The 27,551-nt window shown below is 48.9% G+C and overlaps 1 protein-coding gene across 1 annotated transcript; it reads left to right on the plus strand.

Annotated features, from left to right (window-relative positions):
• The first annotated feature begins 46 nt into the window (after positions 1-46).
• On the plus strand, positions 47-16,973 carry LOC144249167 (PRAME family member 12-like). Its single transcript, XM_077791371.1, has 4 exons — positions 47-102; positions 14,436-14,741; positions 14,995-15,570; positions 16,424-16,973. The coding sequence occupies exons 1-4, from the start codon at positions 47-49 to the stop codon at positions 16,971-16,973; spliced, it is 1,488 nt and encodes a 495-aa protein (XP_077647497.1).
• Positions 16,974-27,551: the final 10,578 nt, after the last annotated feature.

Consider the following 27,551-nt stretch of genomic DNA (forward strand, 5'->3'; position numbering starts at 1 on the left):
CCCTCCATTTTGTTCTGCGAAAGATCTTTCCCTGTTTACTGGGGAGATGCGGAGCTGTCAGCACAGGCTCAACCTGGAACGTCGTGAAGTCGGCTGTGCGGAGTACTTCTGTCAAGCAGATTGAGACTACACGCTGAATTTTTTTTTTTTTTTTTTTTTTGGAAGGGGATGGATGAGGGGGGACTGTGTTTCCAGTTTGCACACATCCAGGACTGCGAAGAAGGCTGGATGTGTATTTCACTAATTGAATATGGCAGCCGAGAGACGCTGTTTATTTACTGTATACACAGACCTATTTTAGATGCGCGTCGGTATGAAATTATCTCTAATCTTGGGTGTTTCGTTTTATGAATGGAAGCACTTTACTAGGTCTAGTATATTTTTTAATAGCCTCTGAACTGACCTTAAAACTGACGATTTTATGGAATGTCAGCAAAATGACTATTTGTATTGTTTGATGCACTATTTTAGTTGTCCTTAGTTATATTCTAATTCCAGGCGAAGCAATTATAAGCATTATAAGAGGTAAAATTTAGTTCTTTTCAGTATTAATTTGGGGGGGTATTCCCTCCTTGTGGCTTGTTTGGGTCCTAACTGGAGGTGTAAAATGCAGTCTGTAGCAGGTAGAATACAGCTCCTTTTATGTACCAGATCTTTTATTACTGAACTAGCAACTAGCCTTTTCACCTTTAAGAACTGTGCCAAGTCATAATCATATTGTGTATACACTTGGAGATGGTGCTGTTAAATCTAAAGGAAAAATATTTTTAAATTGTTTAAAAGTAAAAATTAAAGGGCTGGTAGAGAGCCTCTGGGTTCATTCCCCTGGACCACAAAAATGAATGAAAGATGAATAAATGGACTGGCATGGTGACACATGACTGTAATCCTGGCAGCTCAGGAAGCTGAGACAGGAGGAGTCAAAGTTCAGGTCCAGCCTCAGTAACTCAGTGAGCCCCTAAGCAATTTAGTAAGACCTTGTCTCAAAATAAAAATTACAGAGGGCTAGGGATGTGGCTCAGTGATTAACCATCCTTGGGTTCAGTCCCCAGTACCAAAAAGGAATAAAAAAATAAAGTTTTAAGGAAAATTAGTGTTCAGCACCCAGAAGAGTGTGGATTTGGGGAGCACAAGGCTGTTTACCTGCAGTGATCTCAAGATAAACTTTTCCAAGTAGTAGATTTCACATGCCACCTGCTGGTAGCTCAGAAGTCGTGGCATGAGTTTTTTTTTTTATTATTATTATTTTTTTTTAACATTTATTTTTTCTTATTTCTCCGGGGACACAACATCTTCGTTTTTGTATGTGGTGCTGAGGATCGAACCCGGGCCGCTCGCACGCTAGGCGAGCGCGCTACCACTTGAGCCACATCCCCAGCCCGTGGCATGAGTTTTTATAAGCATAACTACCATTGACTATTTTTGAGTGGTATTTTTCAAAACCCAGTACTGTAAAATGATGTTTGAGTATAAATATTTGTGCTGTGATTTTTTTAAATAATGTGCATATTAATTGATTTCAGAACTGTAAAAGAAGTTTAGTACTGGGTTAGCTTTTTGTTATTGTAACCAAAATGCCTGACATAAAGAACTTAAAACAGAGAGCTGGGCAGGTTGACACACGCCTGTAATCCCAGCAGTTCAGGAGGCTAAGACAGGAGGATCACTACTTCAAAGCCAGCCTCAGTAAAAGTGAGGCACTAAGCAACTCAGTGAGACCCTGTCTCTAAAATACAAAATAGGGCTGTGGATGTGACTCAGTGCCCCTGAGTTGAATTCCTGGAACCCCAACACCAAAAAAAAAAAAAAAAGAGAGAGAAATTAAATGGGCATGAAAGTGCCCACTTTGAACCCAGGAGGTTGAGGCAGGAGGATCACAAGTTCCAGGCCAGCTTGGGACCTTAGTGAAATCCTGTCTCAAAATTTAAAAAATAAAATAAAAATGGACTGTGGAGTAGCTCAATGGTAGAGGAACCCCTGGGTTCAATCTTCAGTCCCAGGGGAAAAAAAAAAAAAAAAAAGGCAGAAGATTTCTTTTGGCTCCCAGCTGGAGAGCCTCAGCCAGGGTTAGCCAGCTCCACTGTTCTGGCCCCTGAGTGAGGCAGAACAACATGGCCCAAGGGCCTGGTGGAGCAGAGCTGCTCAGCTCCTGGAAACCAGAAAGCAGAGGAAGCAAGAAAGAGGTCAGCAACAAGACACAACCCCCTAGGGGCCAGCCGCCCAGTGACCTAACTGCTCCAGGCACACCCCCTCCCTTTCAGTTACAGCTCAGTAACCCACTCAAATTGTTAGCGCCTCCAGTAGATTAAACACCAAGGGGTTACAGCCCTCACTGCCTAAGTCCCACCTCTGACCTTGCTGCACTGGGGATCATGGTTTTTTGTTGTTTTTTTTTTTTTAAAAACGTGAGCTTTCAGGGGAACATTTCTAGATCCAAACCATAAGAAGTCCTTTCAAATACTACAGTAGGATATTTAAAATAAATGTCTAACTAGATTTGCTCTCTCAAGACAAACAAGATTTAAAAACATAATTTTAGACATAAATGAGTGAGATTTATTTCTTTAAATAAGCATTCAGTATAGTAAAATGTTACCTGGGCGTGGTGGCTCATGTCTGTCATCCCAGCAACTCCGGAGGCTGAGGCAGGGAGATCCCAAGTTCAAAGTCAACCTCCCCAATATGGCAAGGCTCTGAACAACTTAGAGAGAACCTGTGTTAAAATTAAAACAACAACAAAAACAGGGCAGAGAGGGTGGACTGGGGATGTGGTTCAAAGGTAAAATGGCCCCAATTCAATTCTCAAAAGGTGGGGACTGGGGATGTGGCTCAGTGTAAAGTTCCCCAGGGTTCAATTCCCATTACCAGAAGAAAAGAAAGAAGAGGAGGAAGGAGGAGGAGGAGAAGCGAAGCCAGATTTTAAGGACAGGTAGTTAGTGTAGTTAGGTAAATTGGGTCAAATATCAAGTTCCATAAAGAAAATGGAGACCATAGTGGGAATGGAAGAAGAGGGTGTCCAATCTGAGCCTGGGAACCAGAACAACACCTGGGGAAATTGAATGTTAATGTCCCCAAGGAGTGGGGCACATCCCAGAGACCTGTTCAGGAGGTAGCTCCCAGCAAACAGGGAGGCGCTAATCAAACCACCCCAGGCCCTTCCTGCCCAGATCACTCCTCCCCTTGCTCCTCCCTGGCCCATCCCTCCACCTATTTCCCACCTTTTGGCCCTCCCTCCTGCATCCCCCACCCCTGCAGGATGGAGGGAAACAAAGGACAGGGGTGTGGGAGGACTAAAAGAAGACCTCAGCTATAAAACAGGGGAGACCCCCTTACACAGATTCCGCCTTTCGGTCCCCTTCTTCCTCTGGGGGGAAGTCATTTCTGCTGTCCTTTAATAAAGCCCTCTGTTAACCACGATGCAGAGAAGACCCCGACTCCAATTTTAAATCAACTTAAAGCAAGCTTATATTCTGGCCGGCCTGGACTCTCTCTGGAAACCCGTGGGTTAGAGGACACTGCCCCAGCTCTCTAGGAACAAGGTTTTATAGCACAAAAAGTTGCAAAAGGGGGGGGGGGTCTTGAAACTTACAGATTACAGGATTTTGACAAGCATAATACAAAGGCAGGTAGTAGGTGAATGATCCACATGGCTCAACATTTCAAGGTAGGGAGTAAACTTAGATCCCAACGCCAGAATTTATGAGGCCCCACTAAGGTTTCAGAGAGGGTTGTTATCTGGTCAGGGAAAGCCAGGCATGGGTGAGTTCCAGGCACGGGCAGGCATTCCAAGCAAGTTTAGAAATCACAGTAATTTATAGTAAAACAGAAATGACCTTTTCATGTCTTTGTGACAAGATGACTCCCAACCTTTATTTTTTTAAAAAAATGAGAAAGGAAGAAAGTAGAGAAGAGAGAAAGGAAGGAACACTTTTTTTTTTTTTTTTTTTTTTTTAGAGAGAGAGAGGACAGGGAGAGAGAGAGGGGAGAGAGAGAATTTTAATATTTATTTTTCATTTTTTGGCAGACACAACATCGTTGTTTGTATGTGGTGCTGAGGATCAAACCCGGGCCACATGCATGCCAGGCGAGCGCGCTACCGCTTGAGCCACATCCCCAGCCCAACTCCCAATCTTAAAATGGAATTAGGCTGGGCTCATCACCTTCACCTGTTCCCTCTCCCCTTGCCTCGATGGGCCTCTCTGGAGTTATACTTCTGCATTCTGGGAAGCAAGGACTCCTCAGTAAACAGAAGGAGAAACCAACATTAGACCTGGAAGCCTACCCTTATGTTTTTTTTTTAACATAGACTGGATTTTGTTTGTTTGTTTGTTTTGGTTTAGAGTAGTTTTAAAACCACAGCAAAACTGAGCAGAAGCTCCACGCTTCCCAAGTCCCTCTGCCTACCCAGCCTCCCCCAGGACCAGCATCTCACACCAGAGTGGTACATATGCTAGGATTCATGCCTCCGAGAAACTGATGTGACTCCATTTTTGAAAACAGCTTCTACCTCAAGGCCAGTCCTGAGGGAGGGGATGTGACCCTTGTCCTTGGAAAAACCCACAAAGCACTCCTAGGCACATTCCCACACTGCTGAGTTGTTTGTTTGCTAATAACAGGAGAGATCTGCAGCACCAGGTGTCCCTGACTCAGTTAGGCTAGGTGAGGACCCATAGCAACCACCAATCAGCATGAGACAGGGAAAATACCTGAAATGCCAGATGACCCCCCAGTAGTCTTGGTGGTTGATAACATGTTGGGAAACCATGTAGTTTAGCACATACACCCCTCATGGATTAAACCAATCAGTTCAAAGGAATCCCCCTCTTGAACTAAGATTCACTTGTTCCCACCAGTGATTGTGCTAATCAATGTTAAGAATTGTTTGATTTTCCTGTGGTGTGTGATGATTTGCTGTGTGACATTGTGACACATAGAGTATCCCCCAAAACCTATAAAATCTCACTGAACAATGGACCAGGAATCACTCCCTGGGACCACTGCATCAGAAACGGTTGTGAGTCCAGGCTTGAGTTTGCAATAAGGACTCTTGTGTGATTGTATCAGATTCGGCTCCTGGAAGTCTATTGGGGTCCCATGATCTGGCATTATACCTCTACTGTGACACTTCAGTGTTATGCAAAGTCCATAGTTGACTCCGGTTCTAGAGTCTACACTTCTGGGGTTAGAAATGCCCAATGACATGGTATTTACCATTATAGTGTCACACAGAATAATTCACAGCTTACAGCCCCTGGGTGCTCCAGCTGTTCAGCCCTCTCTCCCACCCAAACCTGGCAACCACTGGGCTTTATCCTGTGCCCCTGGTTTTGTGTCTTCAGGAATGTCTACAGTACACCGCCCTCGGTTGGCTTCCCTCCCTGGTGACTGCACTTCAGGTCCCCTGCACCTTTTCACAGCTGTGTGGACCATTGTGTGGGTCTCCATTCCCCAACTGCTGACATCTTGTGCCACTGAACAGAGCAGCTGGGGTCCCCACCTGACCCACGGGGCAGCTTCACTCATGTGGTGAATACCTGGAGCTCCAGGCTGGATCATGGGCTAAGGATGTTTTCCAGCTGTTTACTGGACAATCTCACCTGATAGATGGAGCTGCCCCTTGAAGGGCAGGGGCTGTGTCTCCATCTCCCTTGGAGCTGAGCATGGAACCTGAGGGCTATGGTCACTACATGAGTGCATGTGTGAGTGTGTGTGCGTGTGCGTGTGTGTGTGTCTGTGTGTGCATATGTGTGTGTGTGTGTGTGTGTGTGTGTGTGAAAGTCCAGCAATCCTAAGGGGTCCATGTGGGCAACCTTCACTCGGTTTTCATACGTTCTTTCCCCACGTAATGCAAAACCACACTCTCCCTGTAAAAGGTCCAGTAATGCAGACACCTTCCCTGGCCTTACCCTTCATCCTGTACCAAGCATGGGTACCTCTTGGCGTCCCAATGCCTTCTCCCTGTTTTTAGGTCCATCTCTCTTGAATCTTGTTTCATCTTCTCTCATAGATCATTTTTGCCAATTTAGAAACAATTTTCCATTGAAAACAAGGAAGAAAATGAAAACAAAGAAAAACCTTTCTCGATCTCCAACCCCCCCCCCAGCCACCTATTCATTCCTGCCTAGGGGACCTTCTTAGTCTTCCCTTCTCTCTCCTCTGAATCTCCCATATATTTTTTTGCGGGGTGAGTGGGTACTTGGGATTTAATCCAGGGGCGTTTAACCACTGAGCCATGTCCCCAGCCTTTTTTATGTTTTATTTTTGAAACAAGGTCTTACTGAGTGGCTGAGGCTAATTTTGAACGTGTGGTCCTCCTGCCTCAGTCTCCTGTAGCTGGGGTTAACAGGAATGCACCATCATACCTGGCAGACAAATATTTCTCCTGTGTCAATTGAGATGACTCTTATTTTTTTTCTTTATTCCATTGATATGGTTAATCAATGAAATTGTTATTCAAATATGAAAGGAGACTTGCACTCCAGGTTTATTCCTAGTGTTAAGCCAATCTTGCAGGGGCTGGGAATGTGGCTCAAGTGGTAGCACGCGCTTGCCTGGCATGCGTGAGGCCCGGGTTTGATCCTCAGCAAACATACAAAACAAAGATGTTGTGTCCGCTGAAAATTATAAAAATAAATAAATAAATATTAAAATTATCTCTCTCTCTCAAAAAAAATGATTACTTATTTAAAAAAAAGCAATCGTGCATTCCTGCCATCTCAACCCCTAATCAATCTTGACTGATGTTGGTCTGTATACTGAGAGAAGCAATTTCTTTCTCCCCCTTCCTTTCTTCCTTTCTCCTCCCCTACCCTCCATTTCTTTCTTTTTTTCTCCTTTTTTCTCCTTTATTTTCCTCCCCCTGCTGAGAGCCATTGCCAAGTAGGAATGAAGCATCGAAATTTCCTTGCCAGCGTACCCCAAGTTGCTTAGAGGAAGGACTCGTGGAAATGGACATTTGAAGTGACATTGCATGTATGTTTGAGAAAGGTGACCCTGCTCAAGGACCAGGGTGGATCCTGGTTTAAGGAGGATCCTACTGGATTAGGGCGGATCAGGTTTTAGGGAGTATCCCACTCCTTGGGTTTAGGGCGTTCCTGGTTTAGAGCAATCTGGGTTTAGGGCGGTTCCAGGTTTAAGGTTATTCCTGCTGGGAATAGGGCATATCCTGCTGCCTGAGTTCCCCTTGAGTTCTCCTGGAATTCAGAAAGTATTTGGGATTAAAAGCCTGGTGGAGTACATGAATTTGGCGGCAGAACTTGGGTTTCCCCAGAAAGTGTGTAGAGGGCCGGTGTGAGTTCGGGAATAAAGAGTTGCTGTTTGAATCTACAAAGCTGTGAGTGGCTCGTGATCTTGTGCCCAGCCAGACTGCGGCATCCCCCTGCCTTTCTTTCTTCCTTCCTTCCCTCTCTCCCACTCTCTCTCCCTCCTTTCCTTTTCCCCTGTATGAAGGATTGAACTCAGGAGTTCTCTGTCACCAAGCTCCATCTCTGCCCTTTTTATTTTTTCTTGTTTTATTCTGAGACAGGGTCTCACTAAGCTGCTGAGGCTAGCCTGGATCTTGCCATCTCCTGCCAGCTTCTCTGAGTTGCTGGGGTTACAGGGGTGAGCCACCTTGCCTGACTGTCAAAGGCAAATTTACCCGGACCTCAAAGTCAGAAAACAACAACAACAACAACATAAAAAAAAAAAAAAACTTGAACTTCACTAAAGAAGTTCTACTAATACCAGAAACCTGCACTGGGACCCTCAGGCTTGTCTCAGGGCTGGCAGCCTCCCAGCAAGAAATCCAAATGTGAATCTGAAGCTTCTTCTGGAATCTGTAAAGTCCCTAACTCACCACTTTCCCCAGAACTAACACAACTGACATATTTAATGCTTGAACCTCAGCTTTCTTCTTCAGTGATAAATAAAACTAGTGCCAGAGGTTTTCTCTCCCTCTGGAGATAGCCTGCACTCTGCCTTTGTTATGCTCGAATTCGGGACCCCCCAAAGACCACCATAGACCAAGATGGAAGTAAACAGCAAAGAGGTGTTTTTTGCGAGATAGCTTGGTCCTCCGCGTGCACACAGCAACTAGTGATGCTGAGAGGCCTGGAGCCCAGGGTTTGCAGCAGTTTTATGCATTCTTTGGAGAAGGCAGGGACCCCCACATACATCATAGCATCTCTTAGCTAATCATCACACACCACGGGAAAATCAAACAACAACTCTAATACATGATTAGCACATTCACTGGTGGGAACAAGTTGGGTAGGGGTGACTGGTCAAGACAAAAGGGGTATTCATTTGAACTGATTGGTTTAAGCCAAGAGGGGTGTTCATGCTGAATTCCATGGTTTTCCAACACCATAAACTACTGGGAGGGTCATCTGACATCCCAGGTATTTTCCCTGTCTCATGCAGATTGGTGGCTGCTAGAGGGTTGCTATGGGTCCCCACCTAGCCTGACTGAGTCAGGGACACCTGGCTCAGCATATCTCTCCTGTTATTTGTAGATAAACAACTTAGCAGGGTGGGAATGTGCCTAGGAGTGCTCTGTGGGTCTTTCCAAGGACAAAGGTGATGTCCCTTCCTTGGACAGGCTTTGCTCTGAGGTAGAGGGTGGTTTTTCACCTTGAGTGAGTATTCCTTGCTTTACCCCAAAGGCATTTTCCTTGAGATTGCACCATTCTCCCTAGAATTTGTATCTACTTTACCAGATAAACCTCTCTCTGCGGCTTAGGGAAAAAAACAGTGCCAGAGCCAAGTGTGGTGGCAGATACCTATAGCATTGGCCACATCGGAGGCTGAGGAAAGAGGACTGCAAATTCAAGGCTGACCTCACCAATTTATCATGGCCCTTAGCAATTTGGCCAGAACTTGTCTCAAAATAAATGAAAGGACTGGGGAGGTAGTTAAGTGGTAAAGCATCATAGGGTTCCACCACCAGCATTTAAAAAGGGTGGGGAGGGGCTGGGGATGTGGCTCAAGTGGTGGTGGGCTCCCCTGGCATGCATGTGGCCCCAGATTTGATCCTTAGCACCACAAACAAACAAAGATGTTGTGTCCACGGAAAACTAAAAAATAAATATTAAAAAAAACTCTTTCTCTTTCTTACTTTAAAAAAAAAATAAAAAATAAAAAAACAAAAAGGGTGGGGAGAACGAAGATGGCAGGCCAGAGGGAGGCAGCATTCTGTGTTGGTCTGTGGTCCAGATCTCACCTAGTTGGAATACTGCATCTCAGAGAGCATTCAAGGACTCTAAACAGCTGCTTTCCAAAGAAATCACCAGCACTGTGACCCCGCACAGGGCTCCAGGCCTCAGCATTGGAGCAGGAATGAATAAAAAAAAAAAGTGGCCTATATACACAATGAAATTTTACTCAGCAATAAAAGAGAATAAAATCATGGCATTTGCAGGAAAATGGACAACATTGGAGAAGATAATGCTGAGTGAAGTCAGCCAGTCCCCAAAAACCAAATGCCATTCTAATGTTTTCTGAGACATAAGGTGAGGGACTCATAGTGGGATAGGGAGGGGGAGTTTGGGAGGAATAGATGAACTGTAGATAGGGCAGAGGGGTGGGAGGGGAAGGGAGGTGGCAGGGGATTAGCAAGGATGGTGGAATGTGATGGACATCATTATCCAAAGTACATGTATGGAGACACAAATTGGCATGAACATAATTTATATACAACCAGAGATATGAAAAATCGTGCTCCATATGTGTAATAAGAATTGTAATGCATTCTGTCATTTATTTTTAATAAGACAATGACAACAAAATAAATAAAATAAAAGTGTGGGGTCTGGGGAGGCAGAGCCAAACTAAAACACCCTGGTTTCAAATGCCAGTACCATAAGTAAGTAAATAAATGAATCTAGTTATCATACAGTTTTAAAAAGTAGTTACTATCATATATGTTAAAAACAGCTTTTGCCGGGTGCTGTGTCTTATGCTATAATCCCAACAATTTGGGAGGCTGAGGCAGGAGGATCACAAGTTCAATGCCAGCCTCAGTAATTTATCAAGGCTCCCAGCAACTTAGTGAGATCCTGTCTCAAAATAAAAAATAAAAAGGGCTAGGGATGTAGCTCAGTGGTAAAGCGGCCCTGGGTTCAAACTCCAGTACCAAAAATAAATAAATAAATAAACAATGGTTTGTGTGGAACTTGGCGGTGAATGCCTATAATCCCAACTACAGAGGCTAGGGCAGGAGGATCTCGAGTTCAAAGCCAGTCTCAACAAAAGTTAGACACTAAGTAACTCAGTGAGATCCTGTCTCTAAATAAAATACAAAATAGGGCTGGGGATGGGGGCTCAGTGGCTGAGTGTCCCTGAGTTTAATCCTCAGTAGCCCCACACCTGCAAAAAAAAAAAAAAAAACAGGCCAGTTTAGGCAACTCAGTGAGTTAGATCTTGTCTCAAAATAAAAACTGAGAAGAGCTGGGGATTGACTCCAGGTTAGAACAACCTGGGGTTCAGTCCCCGGTAGTGCAAACAACCAATCAGAACCAAACCAAGAAGAAACCAATTTGTTCTTATATTGTATTTTATGAAGTTGTTTTGTAAAAGCTCAAACAGAAGTGAATATGTGAGAGAAGGCTGGAGACTGTCAGGAGCAATTATCATAGACCTTTCTCACTGATTTAGTACTTAGAGCCAGTACCCCTGGTTGGGAGGGTTTTTTCCTTTCTTTCTTTCTTTTGGCTAAAATGTTTCATATCCAATGTATCTGAGCATGCCTCCTGTTTGCCCTGCTTCTGTTATGCTCAAATCCGGGACCCCCAAAGACCACCAGAGACCCAAGATGGATGTAAGCAGCAAAGAGGTGTTTATTGAGAGCTAGCACGGTCCTCCGCGTGCACACAGCAACTGGTGATGCTGAGAGGCCTCGAGCCCAGGATTTGCAGCAGTTTTATGCATTCTTTGGAGAAGGCAGGGACCCCCACAAACATCATAGCATCTCTTAGCAAATCATCACACACCACGGGAAAATCAAATAACAACTCTAAAACATGATTAGCACATTCACTGGTGGGAACAATTTGGGTAAGGGTGATTGATCAGGACAAAAGGGGTATTCATTTGAACTGATTGATTTAAGCCAAGAAGGGTGTATGTGCTGAACTACATGGTTTCTCAACATGTTATCAACCACCATAAACTACTGGGAGGGTCATCTGGCATCCCAGGTATTTCCCTGTCTCATGCTGATTGGTAGCTTCTAGAGGGTTGCTATGGGTCCCCACCTAGCCTGACTGAGTCAGGGACACCTGGCTCAGCATATCTCTCCTGTTATTTGTAGATAAACAACTTAGCAGGGTGGGAATGTGCCTAGGAGTGCTCTGTGGGTCTTTCCAAGGACAAAGGTGATGTCCCTTCCTTGGACAGGCTTTGCTCTGAAGTAGAGGCTGGTTTTAGTGTCTGTAGCAACTCTTTTCCAATTTCTTTTCTACTGAGCCACTTTTTGTATTTTTTTTTTTTTTTGAGACAGGGTCTTATTGAGTTGCTCAGGGCCTCACTAAATTGCTGAGGCCAGCCTTGAACTTGCAATCCTCCTGCCTCAGCCTCTGCAGCTACTGGGATTAGAGGTGTGTGCAGCCACGCCCAGCTTCATAAAGTATTTTTGTTTTTGTTTTTGAGATGGGTTTTCACCCTGCTGACCAGGCTAGCCAGGAGCTCCTTGCTTTAGGGATTGCCCTCCTTAGGCTCCTAGGGCTGCTGGCATAGATGGGATTAAAGAAGTGAGCCATCACACCTAAGAGGTTTTAACTCTAGAACATGTTTGCAATATCAGTGTGGCCATGGACCCCTGAACAATGAGCTTTCAGGGGGTTCTCTGTCCAATATCAGATTAAGTCCTTTGGTGTCTCATGCTCAGAACTGAGGCTGTCCCTGTGAATGAAGCTCTGTGAAAGTGAAAGAAATCCCTGAGAGGATCTCCACCCCACCCAGAATCCCTTCTCCTTCCTGCCTGGAGATCTGCTAAAACCAATCAATAAGCTGAAAACCCAACCAGGATTAATTGGATGAGATTCAATAATCTAGTCAGATATGAGCTTCTGATTGGAAGGGAGGGGTTTGGAGAGGAGGAATAAGAGCTTCAGAGCAGCCAGAGAAGGTTCCAGATTTCCTGGACCAAGAGTCACTGCCTGGATCTGTTGACACTTGGAGAGCCAGACCATTCCATCCAGACGAGCAGAGAGGGTAAGTGACATCCCTCCCCCCCAAGGATGCACCACCCTGTCTACCACAGCCAGTCTGCCCTGGTGACTGCAGCCCAGTTTGCCACCACTGCTGCTGATGATTCTTAGGGATTGAACCCAAGGATGCTTTACCAGTGAGCCTCATCTCCACAGACCTGTGTTTTATTTTGAATCAGGGTCTACCTAACTTGGTCAACGTCTTGCTAAGGTGCTGTGGCTGACCTGCAACTTGACTTTTTGTGCACTGGGGATTGAACTCCGGGCTGCTTAACAAATGAACCACATCTCCAGCACCTTTTACATTTTTTTTTTTTTTTGGTGGCACAGGGCCTAGAATCTTCCTAATTGCTAAGGCTGGCCTTAAACTTTTTTTTTTTTTTGAGAGAGAGAGAGAGGGAGGGAGAGAGGGAGGGAGGCAGGAGAGAAAGAATTGTAATATTTATTTTTTAGTTTTCGGTGGACACAACATCTTTGTTGGTACGTGGTGCTGAGGATCGAACCCGGGCCAAATGCATGCCAGGAGAGCGCGCTACCACTTGAGCCACATCCCCAGCCCCTGGCCTTAAACTTTTGATGCTCCTGCCTCAGCCTCCTAAATTGCTGGGATTACCAGCATGTACCACTGCACCCAATGATTTCTTTTTTTTTCTTTTTTGGGCACCGAGGATTGAACTCAGGGGCACTTGATCATTTGAGCCACATCACCAGCCCTATTTTTATATTTTACTTAGAGACAGGGTCTCACTGAGTTCCTTAGTGCCTCACCATTGCTGAGGCTGGCTTTCAAGATCCTCCTGTCTTAGCCTCCCTTAGCTACTGGCATTACAGGTGTGTGCCACTGTGCCTGACCCAGTGCAAAATTTTTAAGTGAGAGCTATCTATTTGATTTTGAATTGTCTTGACAATTTTCATTTGTAGTCTATATTCCTTTATATGACAGTTCATGGAATTTGTGGTATTGTGGTTTTACAAGTTATTTTATATTTAGAGCTTAAAACAGGGTGAGGGTGTTGCTCAGTGTTAGAAGACTTGCCTAGTATGAGGACCTGGGTTCAAACCCCATCAATGCAAAACAAAGGAATATGTGCGAATATATGTGATGTATATATTATATCAATGTTTTATTACTGGATTTTGGTGTCACAGTTTGGATAGGATGTTCTCCCAAAGGTTCAAGTGTTAATGAAAGGGATGAGACGATTGGGTTATAAGATCCATAATCAGTACATTTATCTGTTTAACGGATTTGATAGGACTACATACTGGGTGATAAACTCTAGGCAGGTGAGGTGTGGCTGGAGGAAATAGGTCCCTTTGGGTGTGTCTTTGGGTTTATATTTTTGCAACCAAAGGCTTGGTCCCCATCCTCCATGCTGATCCAATAGCAATGACAAGATATTGAGAAAAAGGAAAAGGTTTATTGTTTTGCTAGCAAAGAAGAAACACAGGGACTAGTGTCCCAAAGCCTGTGCTTCTGCCTAAGCACAGCTCCTAAGCTATAGCTATATCTAGATTTACATCTGTGCAAGTCCACATATGTATATAATTTTGTGTGTGCATGTGTGGTACAGGGAATTGAACCCAGGGCCTCACATGCTCGGCAAGCTCACTACCACTGAACCACATCTTGAGCCTCGGACAAGGTCTTGCTCAGTTTCCCAGTCTGCCCTTGAACTTGAGTTTCTCATTTTTTAAAAAATCATTTTTTGGTAATGGGGATTGAACTCGGGGTGCTTTACCACTTACCCACATTCCAGCCGTTTGAATTTTTTATTCTGATTGGATCTCTCACGAGGGCCTTAGGTCTTGTTAAGTTGCTGAGGCTAGACTTGAACTTGTAGTCCTACCGCCTCAGTGTCCCAAGTTGCTAGAATTACAGGCTTGTGCCACCAGGCTGGGCATTGGCCTTGTGACATTTCCATTCTCTTTAAGGGGATCCTAATTGAGGTTTAGGTTTGGGATGTGGATCAGTGGTAAGGCACTTGCCTGGCATGCATTCAGCCCTTGGTTCACTCCCCAGGATCTCAAAAGTGAGGAGGAGTCACCTGTCCATAGGGGGACTGGTGAGCCTTCAGACTCCTTGATAACCAGTGGGATTAGAGTTGGGAGGACCAGAGGTGGACCTGGATACTGGGGATTTGATCCCCACCACCACAGAGCTGTGGCTTACCAGGATTTGGACCTCGGCTGGTTGGGAAGGGGTTTTTCAGGCTTGGCCTGAAAGGGTGCCTCTGTTCCCTGCAGATTCAACAGGATGAGCTTCGAGACCGTACCCACACTCCAGGACCTGGTGATACAGAACGTACTATGCGAAGAGGACTTGCCCATCCCCAATCTGGAGAACCTGCCCAGGGTGCTCATCCTGAAGTTGTACAAGGAGGCTATAATGGGGGGTTACAAGGAGTTGATAAAGAAGATGGTGCTGTCTTGCCCCTTGGCCTGTCTGCATGTGGACTACCTGGTGAAGACAGAATATCTGACGGCCTTGAAGGCCTTAAGAACTCTACTGTATGGGCTAAGCTCCCTGATTTTCAACAAGGTTCACCCCAGGTGAGGGGGGCCCAGGAAGAGACATGGGGGGGGGCAGGGTGAAGGGTGGACCAGGTGGTGCCAGGGAGGAGGCTGCCCTGCCCTCTCCATAGGAAGGGTCCCTGGCTGGATTCAAGGAGAAAGGACATGGAGAAAAATAGGAGAGCAGAGGAGCAGCCACCCAGAACAAGGGGTTCACTGGGGTCTAATGCACAGGTTGGAAGTTGGCGGGTCTTCGTCCATTTTTCGAGCCTCCTTCCCATTTTCTCCATAGGAAATGGAAACTGAAAGCAATCGATTTTCGAATGAATCAGGACTGCCCCAATCAGTGGTCCAGAGCCCCACTGGGCGACTGCTCACAAGAGGCCACGTCTCCAAAGGAAAGAGAGAAATGCAGCCAAAGAGCAGCGAAGCCACGCTTGAAGATCTTCATAGAATTCTGTCCGGACCCACTCTTCCGAGCATTGCTTTTAACCCTCACTGAGTGGGTGATGAGAACAAGGACAAGGAGGGTGGTCCGTATATACTGGAAGAAGCTCCAGCTCGATTGTTACTACGCAGAGTATGAAATCCGGAGGACTGTGGCCTTTTACTACGTGCGGGAACTGGAGGTGAATGCTAACCTCTGGAGTTTGGAAATGATGTTCCGTTTTTGTTTTCTCCTGAGCAAGATGAGGAACCTTCGCGTCCTCCATTTCTCCAACATGAGCCCGCACGACTTCACCAACCGCTCCAAAAACAGGTGGTATTCCCACAGATACAGCTTTCAACTGCGGAAGGTGAAAAACCTCCGTGAGCTCTACGTGAACAACGTCTTCTTCCTCTGCGGAATGCTGCCCAAAATCCTCCTGTAAGTATGGAGGGTGCGCATTGCCGCAAAAGCCATTTTTGCTGACCGAGCAGTTACAGGGCTTGTGCCCCGGCCACTGGCCATGTCAGGGAAGGAGATGCTGAGGAGTGACTGAGTGACCTCAGGTTCTGGTCCCTGCTCAGTCCTGAAGGATGGTCTCATCACCACCCGCATAGAAGCAGAGGGCTGAACCAGGGTGCATGGTCTGGGAAGTGCCACATGCTGGGAAGCCAGCTGGGGGGACAGGAGCTAGTGAGGTAGGTGAGGTTCCTTCCCTGGGAGGCCTGTCCAGCGAAGACGTGGGAGACGGGGTAGAGGAGAGGGCGCTGCAGAAGGGAAGCCCCCACACCTGACCTTGCAACAGGGAAGCTCTGTGCTCTCCAGCGGGGAGCAGAGAAGCCACCCCCAATGCCCCCCTGGAGAAGGCTGTTCTGAGCCTCAGCTGGTGATTCTGGACTTGAGGGTGAGGAGCAGGGATGGAGGGTACAGGTGTGAGCCCCACAGGTGGACAACTCCAGTGGGTTTCCTTCATCTTGCCTGGGATTGTCCTTCGTACATGACTCCCCTGACCTCCTGTGGCCAGAGCTGTGGCCTTGGGCTTGGCAGTGAGGGGAGGAGCCTTAGAGATGATGGACCCACCTGGTCACTCAAGTGGTGGTGAAAGGCTCACCCTGAAATGGGTGATGTGTACGAGCAGATTTTGCAACCCGCAGTGTCCTGGGGGTCCACCATCATCAGAAGGTCAGGGCAACCTTGGGTTTGAGATTAGAGAGTTCTCACCTACCATTTCCCACTATATCCACGTGATGTGGTGCCTTCACTCTCCAGAAGTAACTCTTTGCTTTCTCTCCAGGAGTCGGACCCCCTTGAAAACACTCTCGCTGAGAGGTTGTCCGCTCAAGGAGAAGGATTTACAGCACCTGTCCATGTGTCCGAGCACTGACCAACTGAAGTGTCTGGATCTCAGCTCTTTTCGCATGAAAGGTATGAGTCCTGAGCCCCTCCGGGTCCTGCTGGAGAAGGTGGCACACACCCTTGAGACCCTGGTCTTAGAGTTTTGTGAGATAACAGAGACCCAGCTAAATGCCATCTCACCAGCCCTGGGTCACTGTTCCCAGCTCAAAACCTTCAGTTTCTATGGGAACCAAATCCCCCTGACTGCTCTTAAGAACCTGCTGAGCCACACCGCTAGCCTGCCACTGGAACAAGCGAAGTACCCTGCTCCTCTGGAGATCTTTGACGAAAACCTCGGGGATATTTGGACTGAGATCAACCCCATGAAATTTGACCAGGTTCGGGAGGAGCTGATGCAGCTGGTGAAGGACATCAAGCCTGTCCACGACATCCAGATTTATTCTTGCAATTGTATTCTTCACTTCAAACGTACAGATTTTATTGCCTAAAACCCAGTGGCAATTCGGTAGGCAGGGGATTGTTGACATGCACAACATTATAGCATTCTTGGGCTGGGGGTGAGGCTCAGGTAGAGTGCGCCCTTCAGGCATGAGGCTGTAAGTTTGATCTCCAGAACCTCAAGAAATACTTCTTATAAATATCTGATGGGGCTCATGTGTGCACATGGCCTCAAGTTTGAGTCCAGTCTTGACAACTCAGGAAGACCGTCTCACAATAAGGGCTGGGGATGTAGCACTGGTCAAATGCTCTGGCGTCAATCCCCAGTACCCCTGAAAAATGGGTTAGGGTTGGCCTTCAGGAAGATAGGTATAAGGGCCTTCATTTTATTATGCTACTTGGTTTTTGGCTCTATTATTCCATAATAAAAATGTACTAAATTTTCACTAATATGATTTGTGTGTGTGTGGGGGGGGGGTATTGAACCAAAGGGTGCTCAACAATTAGGCCACATCCCCAACCCTTTTTAAGACATGTTCCAAGTTGCATAGGGCATAGTTAAGTTGCTGAGACTGGCCTTGAACTTGATTCCCCCTGCCTCAGTCTCCCAAGCTGCTGGGACCACAGGTGTGTGCTACCACACCCGGCTGCTAATTTGAAATCCTTTGGAAGCATGGGACATAACTGCCATGCCTGCCTTGCTGGATTTGAAGCCCTGCTTTTTTTCTGTGCCTCTGCTCAGGGCCAAGAAGCAAGTCTGAGCTACCAAGACAGACCAGCAGTCCTGTAAGCCTGGTGCTGCCTGCAGATTTGTTCAGGGAAGTGAAGGGGGAGGTTAACTCAGAAAGATCAGACAACCATAGCCAAGGTCAGAGGACAGAAACCCCAGGTACTTTAGAATTTTAGTCTGCACTGTGTGACCAGGCTATTTAAAAGGACTTCCAGTTGCCTAATTCAGACACCACTGGAGGCTCAAGGCTACCTTCTGGCATAACTGAGGAACAGGATTCAAGACTAGGATTGTTTTCTGTTTGTTGGGGGCTCAAAATGGATTTTTTTATTTGGCCATATGCTGACAATGTGCCCAGTGTGATCAATAAAGCAGGACACTCCTGGACCCCCTTCCTGTGGATTTAACGAAACCATTTCTCGACTGTTCTTTTTGCCATCAAATAACGCTCTCCTTGCTCCAAGCATCTGCAGCTTCCAGAACGAGTGGACGAGTGTTCCGAAGGGGCTCAGATCTGCAGAATTGTGGCCAGGCCGCCATTTGGGAGGAGTGTGGAGAAAGATCGAAGTGCCACCTTCTGCCTCCGCAGCATGTTGCTGAGGTCACTCTCCTTCAAGCAGACTGGCTCTCTCTCCCTCTTGGGGTGAGAATCTGCTACTTGCCAGGCAGGAGCAGCTGCTGGAGCAGGGGTTCAACCGCTGTGGTGACTGGCTCTGGCTGTGGAAGGGGCAGGCAGGGGGCTCTCTGCTGTCCCCATATGCCCCCTACTCCCCAATACTAGACTGGCTCCTCCTCCAGGTCTCAGTTGGCATCACCTCAGAGGCCCTCCCCGAACACCCCGTCGACCACACCATGGTTGTTCCATAGAAGGAATGGATCACAGTTGGCCACATTGCACATTCTTGCTTCTTATAGGTGGCCAGCCCCAGAGACAGGGACTCACCTGCCATCTTCATCCATGAGGACCATACCTGATCCCCTGTCTAGCCACACAGGTGCTTAATACATAGAGTTCTGACTGAGCTACATCCCATTCCTTATTTTTGATTTTGAAACAGAGTCTCAAGTTGCTAAGGCTGGCCTGCAACCTGTGATCCTCCTGCCTCAGCCTCCTGAGTTGCTGGGATTACAGCCATGTACCACAGTGCCCTCTGGTCTTCTCTGTATGTGGCCTGTTGCCCACCAGGGCCACCCCCTGTTGGGTGCACTTCTCAGCCTGGTGGTCTCAGGAGGGCTGAGCTTCCTACATGACAGTGGCTCCCAAAGGCAGCAAGCACAGCCTGCCAGGCGTGTTAGGCTCCTCTCCAGGGCCCAGTTCAGCAGCACTCTGAATATAAATATAAATAGAATATTTATATTCTATTCCTCAGAGCAGGGCTGGGGATGTAATTCATTGGCAAATGCCCCAGTCTCACTCCCTTATACTAGGCCCAATTCCTTATAAATAAATAAATTAATTAATAATAATAATAATAATAATAATAAGGAGCACTGGGTGTGGTTGCACATGCCTGTCATCCCAGTGACTGTGGAGGCCAAGACAGGAGGACCTCAAATTCTAGGCCAGCCCCAGCTATTAGCAAGGCCTTAAGCAATAGGGAGACCCTATTTCATTAAAAACTTAAAAGGCCACGACATGTGGCTCAGTGGTAGAGAAGCCCTGGGTTCAATCCCCATTCCAAAAATGAAAAAAGAAAAGTCAATGTCCTGTGGATGCCAGGGAACCACTGTGAAGCTTCCTGCCCGTCCCATCCAGAGCCCTTGGACTGGCTGTGTCTCACTGGGCACATGACTTCCCTTGTGAGCACCAGTGTCCACGAGGGAAAAGCAGCCAGTAGGACCCGTCTGGCGTGGAGATTTGAAAACTATGGAAAGTACTTGTCCTGCGCTAGGAGCTCCCAGTGGCAGCAGGGCTTCCCTGGCAGGTACAGGGATGTGGCCATTAAGCTGTAGCTCTCTAGGTCAAGGGAAGGACACATTGCCACGTGGGTCTGGGCTCAGTGCTGCCTCCACCCATCCCATCTTCTCTACCTTGAAAGTTCTAAGGTTCCAGCTGTAACTTATTTCCTTAATCCACCCTCCTTGATCCCAGGGCTGAGATGGAACCCAGGGCCCTGTGCATGCTGGGCTGCCCCACCACTGAGCACCCTCGCCAGCCATGTCTATCCAGGACTTGCTCTGGGCAAGGAGGTTCACCACCTGTCTCCTCCCCTGCCCAATCAGAAGTCCTGTGGAACCACTGGGAACGAAACTCGGGGCCAGGGCTGCCCCTGAGATGTGCAAGTGCTTCTTGTTTCTGTTTCTTCTCCTTTTAACATGTTTCATTTCTTTTCTGGGCTAGGGGTTGCTCCCTGGTCGCCTCCCACCCTCGGCTGTAATCCCACACACTATCTGTAGTCCCCACTCAAGATCCCAGCAGAAGGGAGGGAAGAATTGACGGTGAGCTGACTCTGGGCTTTCAGCAGATCCTCTCTGTGTCCACAACCCTGTCTACTCCCAGCCCCTGTGGCTGCTCAGGCGACCAGAGAGTCGACCATTGACGAGGGCTGCGGTCGGAGGCCCCTGCGTGACGTGGAGGGCTGCAGAATCCTGGAGTCTCCGACACTCACTTTCCAAATCAGGAACTAACAGATTTCTTTTTTTCTTTCTGATTCTGAGGCAGAAACCACACAGGCTCTAGCATACAGTAAACAGTCGCTGCAGCTGGGGCCATGAGTTCCGAACTCAGGGAGAAAGACACAGAGGTATCCAGGTAGCATTTCCTCAAGAGTCCATTGTCCATTTGCCCCATTGGAGAAACAGGCCTGGAGAGATCAAAGGACCGGATCACTGTCAGAGCCCTCAAGTCTATGCAGCAGTAAGGACAGGAGTGGGGCTCAGGGGTGGGGGGCTTGCCTAGCAGGATGGAAGCCCTGGGTTCCATCCCCAGCACTGATAAATAGACAAATAAAAGCTCCTTAGCAATAAAAAGAATGAACTTTTTATATGTGTAATAAGGATGAACCTTGAAACAGTCATACTGAGTGAAAGAAGCCAGACCAAACAGAACAGGAAAGTTCTAGAAAATGCAAGTTATTTTAAAGTGACAGAAAACATCCATCTTTGATAACAGCAGCCTTGAAGTCCATGAGGCATTGGCAATAAATTCCCACTGACTGTATCTGCAATATCCATTGAACTTGTGTGATGTTAGTGAGGTCATTAACTGTTTCGAGTTCATTATTTCTGTGCCCTGTCTGTGCTTGCTCTGAAGGATCAAGACACATTACCCCCAAAATATGCTGCACTGGCCTAAGGACTAAGTGGAGGAGGACCAAGGGCAACTGAGGCTCCCAGATGCAGGTAGAGTTCTCTGCAAGACAGGGCTGTCCTGGGAGGAAGGCCCCAGGCCTGAGGCCAGCAGGGCAGAAGTGTTGTTCTCATGGAAGATAGGGCCAACACCACTGCGAGAGGAGTCTGCATCCCCAGCCCTCCTGGCAAAATCCCTCTCTTCCCTTACTTCTGTCCTGTATTTCCATCCTTCCTACTCACCACTCTGAGCTCCCAAGATTCTTGGCTGAATTCATTTCCCAGGGCTGGGGATGTAACTCAGTGGTAGAGCACTTGGGCTAGTAGTGTGAAGCCCTGGGTTCCATCCCCAACAATGCAAAAAAATGAAAAATTAAAAATTAAAAGTGAAGAATTCATTTCCCTGCACCTGGAGAATGTAAGACAGCAGCCGGCTTCTTCAAGTCCAGAGGGAGACACAGTCTGCCTCCACTATGCCCCATCAAAGGGCTCTCCCAGCCTCCTGCAGTGGTGCACACCTGGAATCCCAGCAGCTCAGAGGCTGAGGCAGGAGGATTGCAAGTTCAAGGCCAACCTTAGCCACTTATCAAGGCCCTAATCAACTTAGTGGGATACTTTCTCTAAATAAAAAGCTGGAGATCAAATAAATTTAAATAAAGTGTTCACCCAATATGTCCTGCTCTCTTTGACAAACCCAAAGTCAACCCTTCACCTGGGTTTTTTTTTTTTTTTTCTTTTTCTTTTTTGGCATGCTGGGTTGAACCCAGGCACACTCTTCCACAGATCTACATCCCCTGCCCTTTTTATTTTATCTTGAGACAAGTTCTAAATTGCTGATGCTGGCCTTAAACTTGCCATCCTTCTTCCTCAGCCTCCCAAGTAGCTGGGATTATTTCAAGGTTGAAGAGTTCAAGTCTTAGGGTGGGGCAAGGGTGAAGGCCAATCCTCCCCTCGGGCAACACTGGGCAGATTTTGGAGACATTGTTGGTTGTCTCATCTGGGGAAGGATGCTACTGACATCTAGTGGGCATAGGCCAGGGATGCTGGGTGCACAGGACAGCCTCAGCACAAAGATTGATGCAGCCCTGGGGAGAAACCAGGAACAGAGTGAGGGAAGCAGGAGAGGAAACAATGAATACCAGCTGGGTTCCAGGAGTGTCCAGGCTCAGCCCTATCCCTGGGGGACCCTGGAGCATGCATTGTCTCCCAGGACTTGTCCCACCTTAAGTCCAAGGAGTGGGCTTTTGTACCCCAGTCGTCCCTGCCCTTAGTCTCTGGCATGGGCTGGAGAGAGTGCAGGGAGAGGGCACAGGCCTCTGGCCATGGCTCCCCCCTGTGGCTGAGTGCAGTTATGCTCCTGTCTTCCTGAGTCTGCTGGAACTTCACATTGGTAGCCTGACATTGGCCAAGACACAGAGAAGGTCAAATACTACAAACCAGGGCATTTTTTTTTCTCTTCACGCCCCTGTGGGAAGGGGTGTCAGCCTGGTGGAGGCTGTGCTGGCTTGAGGGCAAGTGCCATAGAAGGCTGCCCCTGGGCACTCTGAAGCTGGGCAGCGGTGGCGGGGTGGGCAGAGCCTGACCCGGGAAGTCTCCTCTTGCCAGGCAACATGGCTGCCTTGGGAGGCCAGTGCCCATCTCACTAGTGGGGACTGCAGTAGAGGAGGGGGCCGGCCGTGGAGGCAGCACCTGTATAAAGGGCCGGGAGGGAGGGAGCAGCTCCCTCCTGCAGCCTCCTGCTGCCCCCAGCCTGCTCCTGGCCCCGCTGTCCCTCCTGACCGCTGTGGGGTGTGGTTGAGGACAGGGCCACATGGAGGAGAGGCTGGGACGGTGGAGGCTGGAAGCACCACAGCGGGAAGACTCATGGAGCCTCTTACCAAGTAGATTTTGAAGGAAAGAGCCCAGCTGGCAGCCTCAGGCCTGGGAGCCAGGCAGCTCTGGTTACTGCCCTCCCTGGAGCTTTAGAAAGGAGTGGCAGTTCCTGGAGAGTCCTTGGTAGGAGTGTGCTCAAGGGCTCATGAGGCCTTCTCCCCAGCTCCCAAGGGAGCTCCACGGCAGCTCGCACCACCCCAGGCCACACCAGACCACAAGCCACCTCACACCCAGGGAGATGGCAGAGTCACAGCAACAAGGGCCATTGAACACCAGAGACATCGGAACCCTTGTCTGTGGCTACTGGAAAAGGGCACAGATTTTGTTCCCAGAGGCAGCTCCTGGAGTCACCAGGGGACCCAGGGATTCCACCCTCACAGATTCACCTGGGGGGACTGACAGCGTGCTCAGGAGACACTCAAGTCCACGGGCGTCCTCAGCAGACCACTCACATCAGCCCAGGGGCAGAGGCGTCCCATGTCCAGGTCCCACTGAAGGGATAAACAAAGCGTGGGCTCCGCATAGTGGACGCTGAGGAAAGAGCTCCTGGGAACTGTCCAGAATAGGAAGTGGACACAGGTAGATCGGTGGCTGCCAGGGGCTGGGGAAGGGTCATGGGGGTCACTGCTGATGGGCATGGAGATGAAGTGTTCTGGAGCTGGACAGTGGGGACAGCTGCGTGATGCTAAGGGACCCTGGCTGCACCGTTGCAAAGGCTGAGCTTCCAGGCTGGCGAGTGGCTCTCGGGGAGGGCACAGCAAGCTCCGGGTCCTGGGCTCCATCCCCAGCGCCATGGTGAACAGAAGAATGAGCGTTAGGTGTGTGACCCACATCCCAGTTTTTAAGAGGGGGAGAAGCCCTGTGGTGTACATCCTCTTGGTCTCCAGAGAGGGCTGGACAGCCCCAAAGCAGCCCAGCAGAGAGGGGGAGGGACCCTGGTAGAGCAGATCCAGGAGGGAAGAGAAGCCCCAGGGAAGCAGGAGGCGCCCTGTGCCCCTGAGAGACAGTCATGGGGATGCGTGGACAGGCTGCCCACAGGGCAGAGGAACACCCGTGCCAGGGGGTCCAAGGGCCCCAGTGACCCCCTCCCCTCTCCACTCCAGCTCTTCTGAGCCTCCCTGGGTTTCCCTGATTCTCTCCTAGAACATCCTCCACCTACCCCCTCGCTCCAAACCCTCCCACTTAGACTGGGCAGCCCATGCTCTGCTTCACAATGTCCCTCTCACAACATCAAAGAGAAACAAGAACAGGCTTAGTTAGACAAAGCAGATTTTTATTGCCGGGCAAAAGCGGACCTCCATTCTGGCTTGTGCAGAGGTCACCGGGCATTTTATTTTATTTGCAGTGCTGAGGATTTGAACCCAGGGATGCTCAGGTTTTTGGTTTTTTGGTTTTGTTTTGCTTTTTTTAAGGCAGGGTCTCACTAAGTTGTCCAGGCTGGCCTTGAACTTGCGATCCTCCTGCCTCAGCCTCCTGAGTAGCTCACACCACTGGGCATTTTAGAGGCTGCACAAAGGAGGGGGCGATCGAGGGCTCAGGGGAGTCATAGAAGTAAAGAATCACACAACATTGGCCAAGGAGAGTGTGATTAGCCCAGGGTCTGCAGCTGACAATGACAGAAGTTAGGGTCCCACCCTCCTGTGGGGCTTGGAGGCAGAGACCCCACCTTTCCTGAACAATGTCAAAGAGCTGGTCCCCAAGTCCTTGACAGACACACACTTGAGTTGCAGGCATGAATTTCACACACATCTCCAAGGGACAGCGGACACTGTGCTAAGCCCTTTATGTAGATGCTCTGAGGGGGGTCGGCTTCGGGGGCAGGTGCTGTCCCAGTGCTCAGTGTCTCCACCACCCCTGGGCCTGGCCTCCCGCTACTGCAAGCCCTGCTGGAGACTGGCCATCTCCAGACATTTGGACGGACCCCTTATTGCTGAGTATTCCACAGACCTCACCAGCGACTCTTTCCCTGACCCCTGAGCCCTGACCCTGGGATGGCTCCTGCTCTGGGACCCCTGATGTCATCATACCCGTGACAAGTGGTTGCTCCTGTCCTTGTCTTCTCTGGCAGGAAAGCACCACAGTGGAGGCCTGATGGCCTGCTGCCTGACCAGAGCCTGGCCTGGGGTGGCCACTTAACAAATCCTGAATGAACGAGCGAACCGGTCTCGCGGACGAAGCCTCTAGGACAGGGAGGGCTTAGGCAGGAAAAGTGGAGGGAATGAGAGGAAAGAACAGACCAAAGAATCTGGTACCCGTAGGTAGTAGTACCCGCCCTCCACAGAAAACCTTAACTAAGCTTCTCCAGAAATCTTCACCATAATTGATTTTAGAACTATGGGCAAAAGAGTCTCTACAAAAGAGTTCAATGGAGGTAAACTTCCTATGTTCCTGCTGCTCTATTACTTGGCCACTGGCCTGGAAGAGATCAGCACCCAGGTCCTCGAGGCCTCTATACTTATTTTCCACAAACATGCATCCAGTAGAGTAGTACAGTACAGAAGTGTGTCCGCAAATGCAAAATGTGATAATAAAAAGATAAATCCTTTCACAAGGCCTCTGCCTTGAGCTGGGCTTCACAGAGACGTCTACATTTCTAAGATCAGAGAAGTTACCACCTGGGCTCCATGGTAACAGCTGGCAGGGGAGGAGAGAAAAGGGAGAAGAAGCTCTCCCCTTCTCAGGTGTTGTCCTTGAAGGGTTAACCTGCCCAGCACAGGGAAAGAAAAAGCTGCTTTTATGTGAACTTCTGAGCTCCTCCCCTTACGTGCTGGGTATAAAGTTCTGAAACTGCCTGAACTCGGGGTTCAGGAAATTAATTGATTACAGTGAAAGCTGTGCCCTCTGAACCTGGCTGCAGCCAAATAAAACTGTTTCCTGCTATCTTTGGGGCCCTGCCTTTCTGCACTAGAGGAGGGGCCAAGATAGTAGCCCTGTGCATCAGGAGATGTTTGAGGGGTGGTAGGAGCTCCAGGCTTTTGTTCTTGTGTGTGTGTGTGTGTGTGTGTGTGTGTGTGTGTGTGTGTGTTTTGGGGAGAGCGCTGGGGATTGAACTCATGGATTCTGGTGAGTGCTCTACCACTGAGCGTCCCCCCAGGCCCAGCTGTGTCCCCCATGGACTTCTGTACAGGGTCAGGGCTGCTATAGGAGGGCCTTTCCTTGGTGGAAATCAGAGAGGGGGACCACAAGTAACAAGAGCAGTTAATTCCACACTGCACAGTGGAGCCTCTGCCCTCCTTCTCCCTCCTTCCCACTATCACACTCGTCCCCCCCTGGACAAGCAAATCAGTCACTTTAGAAGACACAGGATTAGCAGAGCAACGGGTCTTTGAGGGAGTCCATCAGACGACAGGCTGACCTGAGCCAGGCTCAGAATCTGCAAGAATCCATCTCTGGGGTATAAATTAACCTAAGCTGTGCCCAGTCTCCTCCCTGGAGGGGCAGGAGGTGGACAAGGACAGATGAAGAACACCCCTTCCCACTTCCCTAGGTTTTAAGCTGTTTTTATATGGAAATCCTGTCCAAGTAATTAACAGAAGTAATTAGGGGTCAGATGGTCACAAATGAAAATCACCCAGTATCCAGCGCTGGTGCCAGGGCCGGCAGTGCCAAGGGCTAGGGGCTGGCCTGATGACATGGCAGTCTGACCACAGCTCTGGGGGAAGGCCAGGTGTCCTAGCAGCCTGAGCTATGACAGAGAAGGGCACCTACCAAAGAAGGAAACATAAGCGGCTCCCAGAGCCCCAGGCTCAGGGCCCTGCCCTTTGTAAGGCAGAGAGGGAAGTTTCCCTTAATGTCCTGAGTGTGAATCTCCCTGTCCCTGGGCCTCACACAGGATGTGCAGCTTTTAAATCCTTGAAAAGGGCAGGAATTTATCACCCATGCATTCATCCCACCCACCTGCCATCCACAACCCAGCCATCTGTTCATAACCCACCCACTTATCCAAACCCGAGAGAGAGAGGGAGGGAGGGACCGAGAGGTGTCAGAGGGATTCCTTGGGGGAGCTGGCTCAGGAGATCATGGAGGCTGGGATGTCCCATGATGTGCAGAAAGTTGGAGACACTGGGAAGCCTGTGCTTCAGTCCAAGGCCAAAGGCCTGGGGGCCAGGGGAGCCGGCAGCACAAGTCCAGTCCGGGGGTCAGAATGCTGGAGAACCTGGGGTCTGACGTCCAAGGTCAGGAGAAGGGTGTTGGCTCCAGAAGAATGTGCCAGTGAGTTCACCTTTTCTCTGCCTTTTTGTTCTGTCCAGGCCCTCGGCTGATGGGACAAGGCCTGTCCACACTGGGTAGGAGCCACCATCCACCAACTGAAAGGCCAGGCTCCGCCAGACACCCCCAGAAAGGGCGCTGTTGCAGCCCGCTGAGTACCCCTTAGCCCAGGCAAGCTGATGCCTTAAACTATCCGTCACAGAGGGTGACAGGGGAGGGTTTCTTTGCTGGGATTGGCAGGAGGGCCTCTCTGAGAGGGTGACCTGGAGAGGAGATCTGGATGCCAAGACAGAGGAAAGACTTGAGGGAAAGCATCCCAGATAGAGAGGACAGCAGGAGCAAGGGTCCTGTGGCTGGGACCAGCTGGAATTATGCAAGGACCCCAAGGTGGGTGGGGGGCTTCAGGGTGCTAATAATGGGGAGAGGGACAGAAGCAGGTCCCTTTAGGACCTCAGGACAGCATCATGGGCTAAGGGCCACTGGGGTGAGCAGCCGGCCCCACTCCAGTGCCCCAGGTGCTCAGGTAGAG

This window comes from Urocitellus parryii, chromosome 11 (assembly GCF_045843805.1).
Source record: "Urocitellus parryii isolate mUroPar1 chromosome 11, mUroPar1.hap1, whole genome shotgun sequence".
Taxonomy (NCBI): domain Eukaryota; kingdom Metazoa; phylum Chordata; class Mammalia; order Rodentia; family Sciuridae; genus Urocitellus; species Urocitellus parryii.

Excerpts from the sequence above, each read along its gene's own strand:
- LOC144249167 (XM_077791371.1), top strand. The coding sequence starts at position 47 with ATGCGGAGCTGTCAGCACAGGCTCAACCTGGAACGTCGTGAAGTCGGC. Across the intron at positions 14,742-14,994 it reads TTCAACAAGGTTCACCCCAG|GAAATGGAAACTGAAAGCAA; the intron begins GTGAGGGGGGCC and ends TTTTCTCCATAG. Across the intron at positions 15,571-16,423 it reads ATGCTGCCCAAAATCCTCCT|GAGTCGGACCCCCTTGAAAA; the intron begins GTAAGTATGGAG and ends CTTTCTCTCCAG.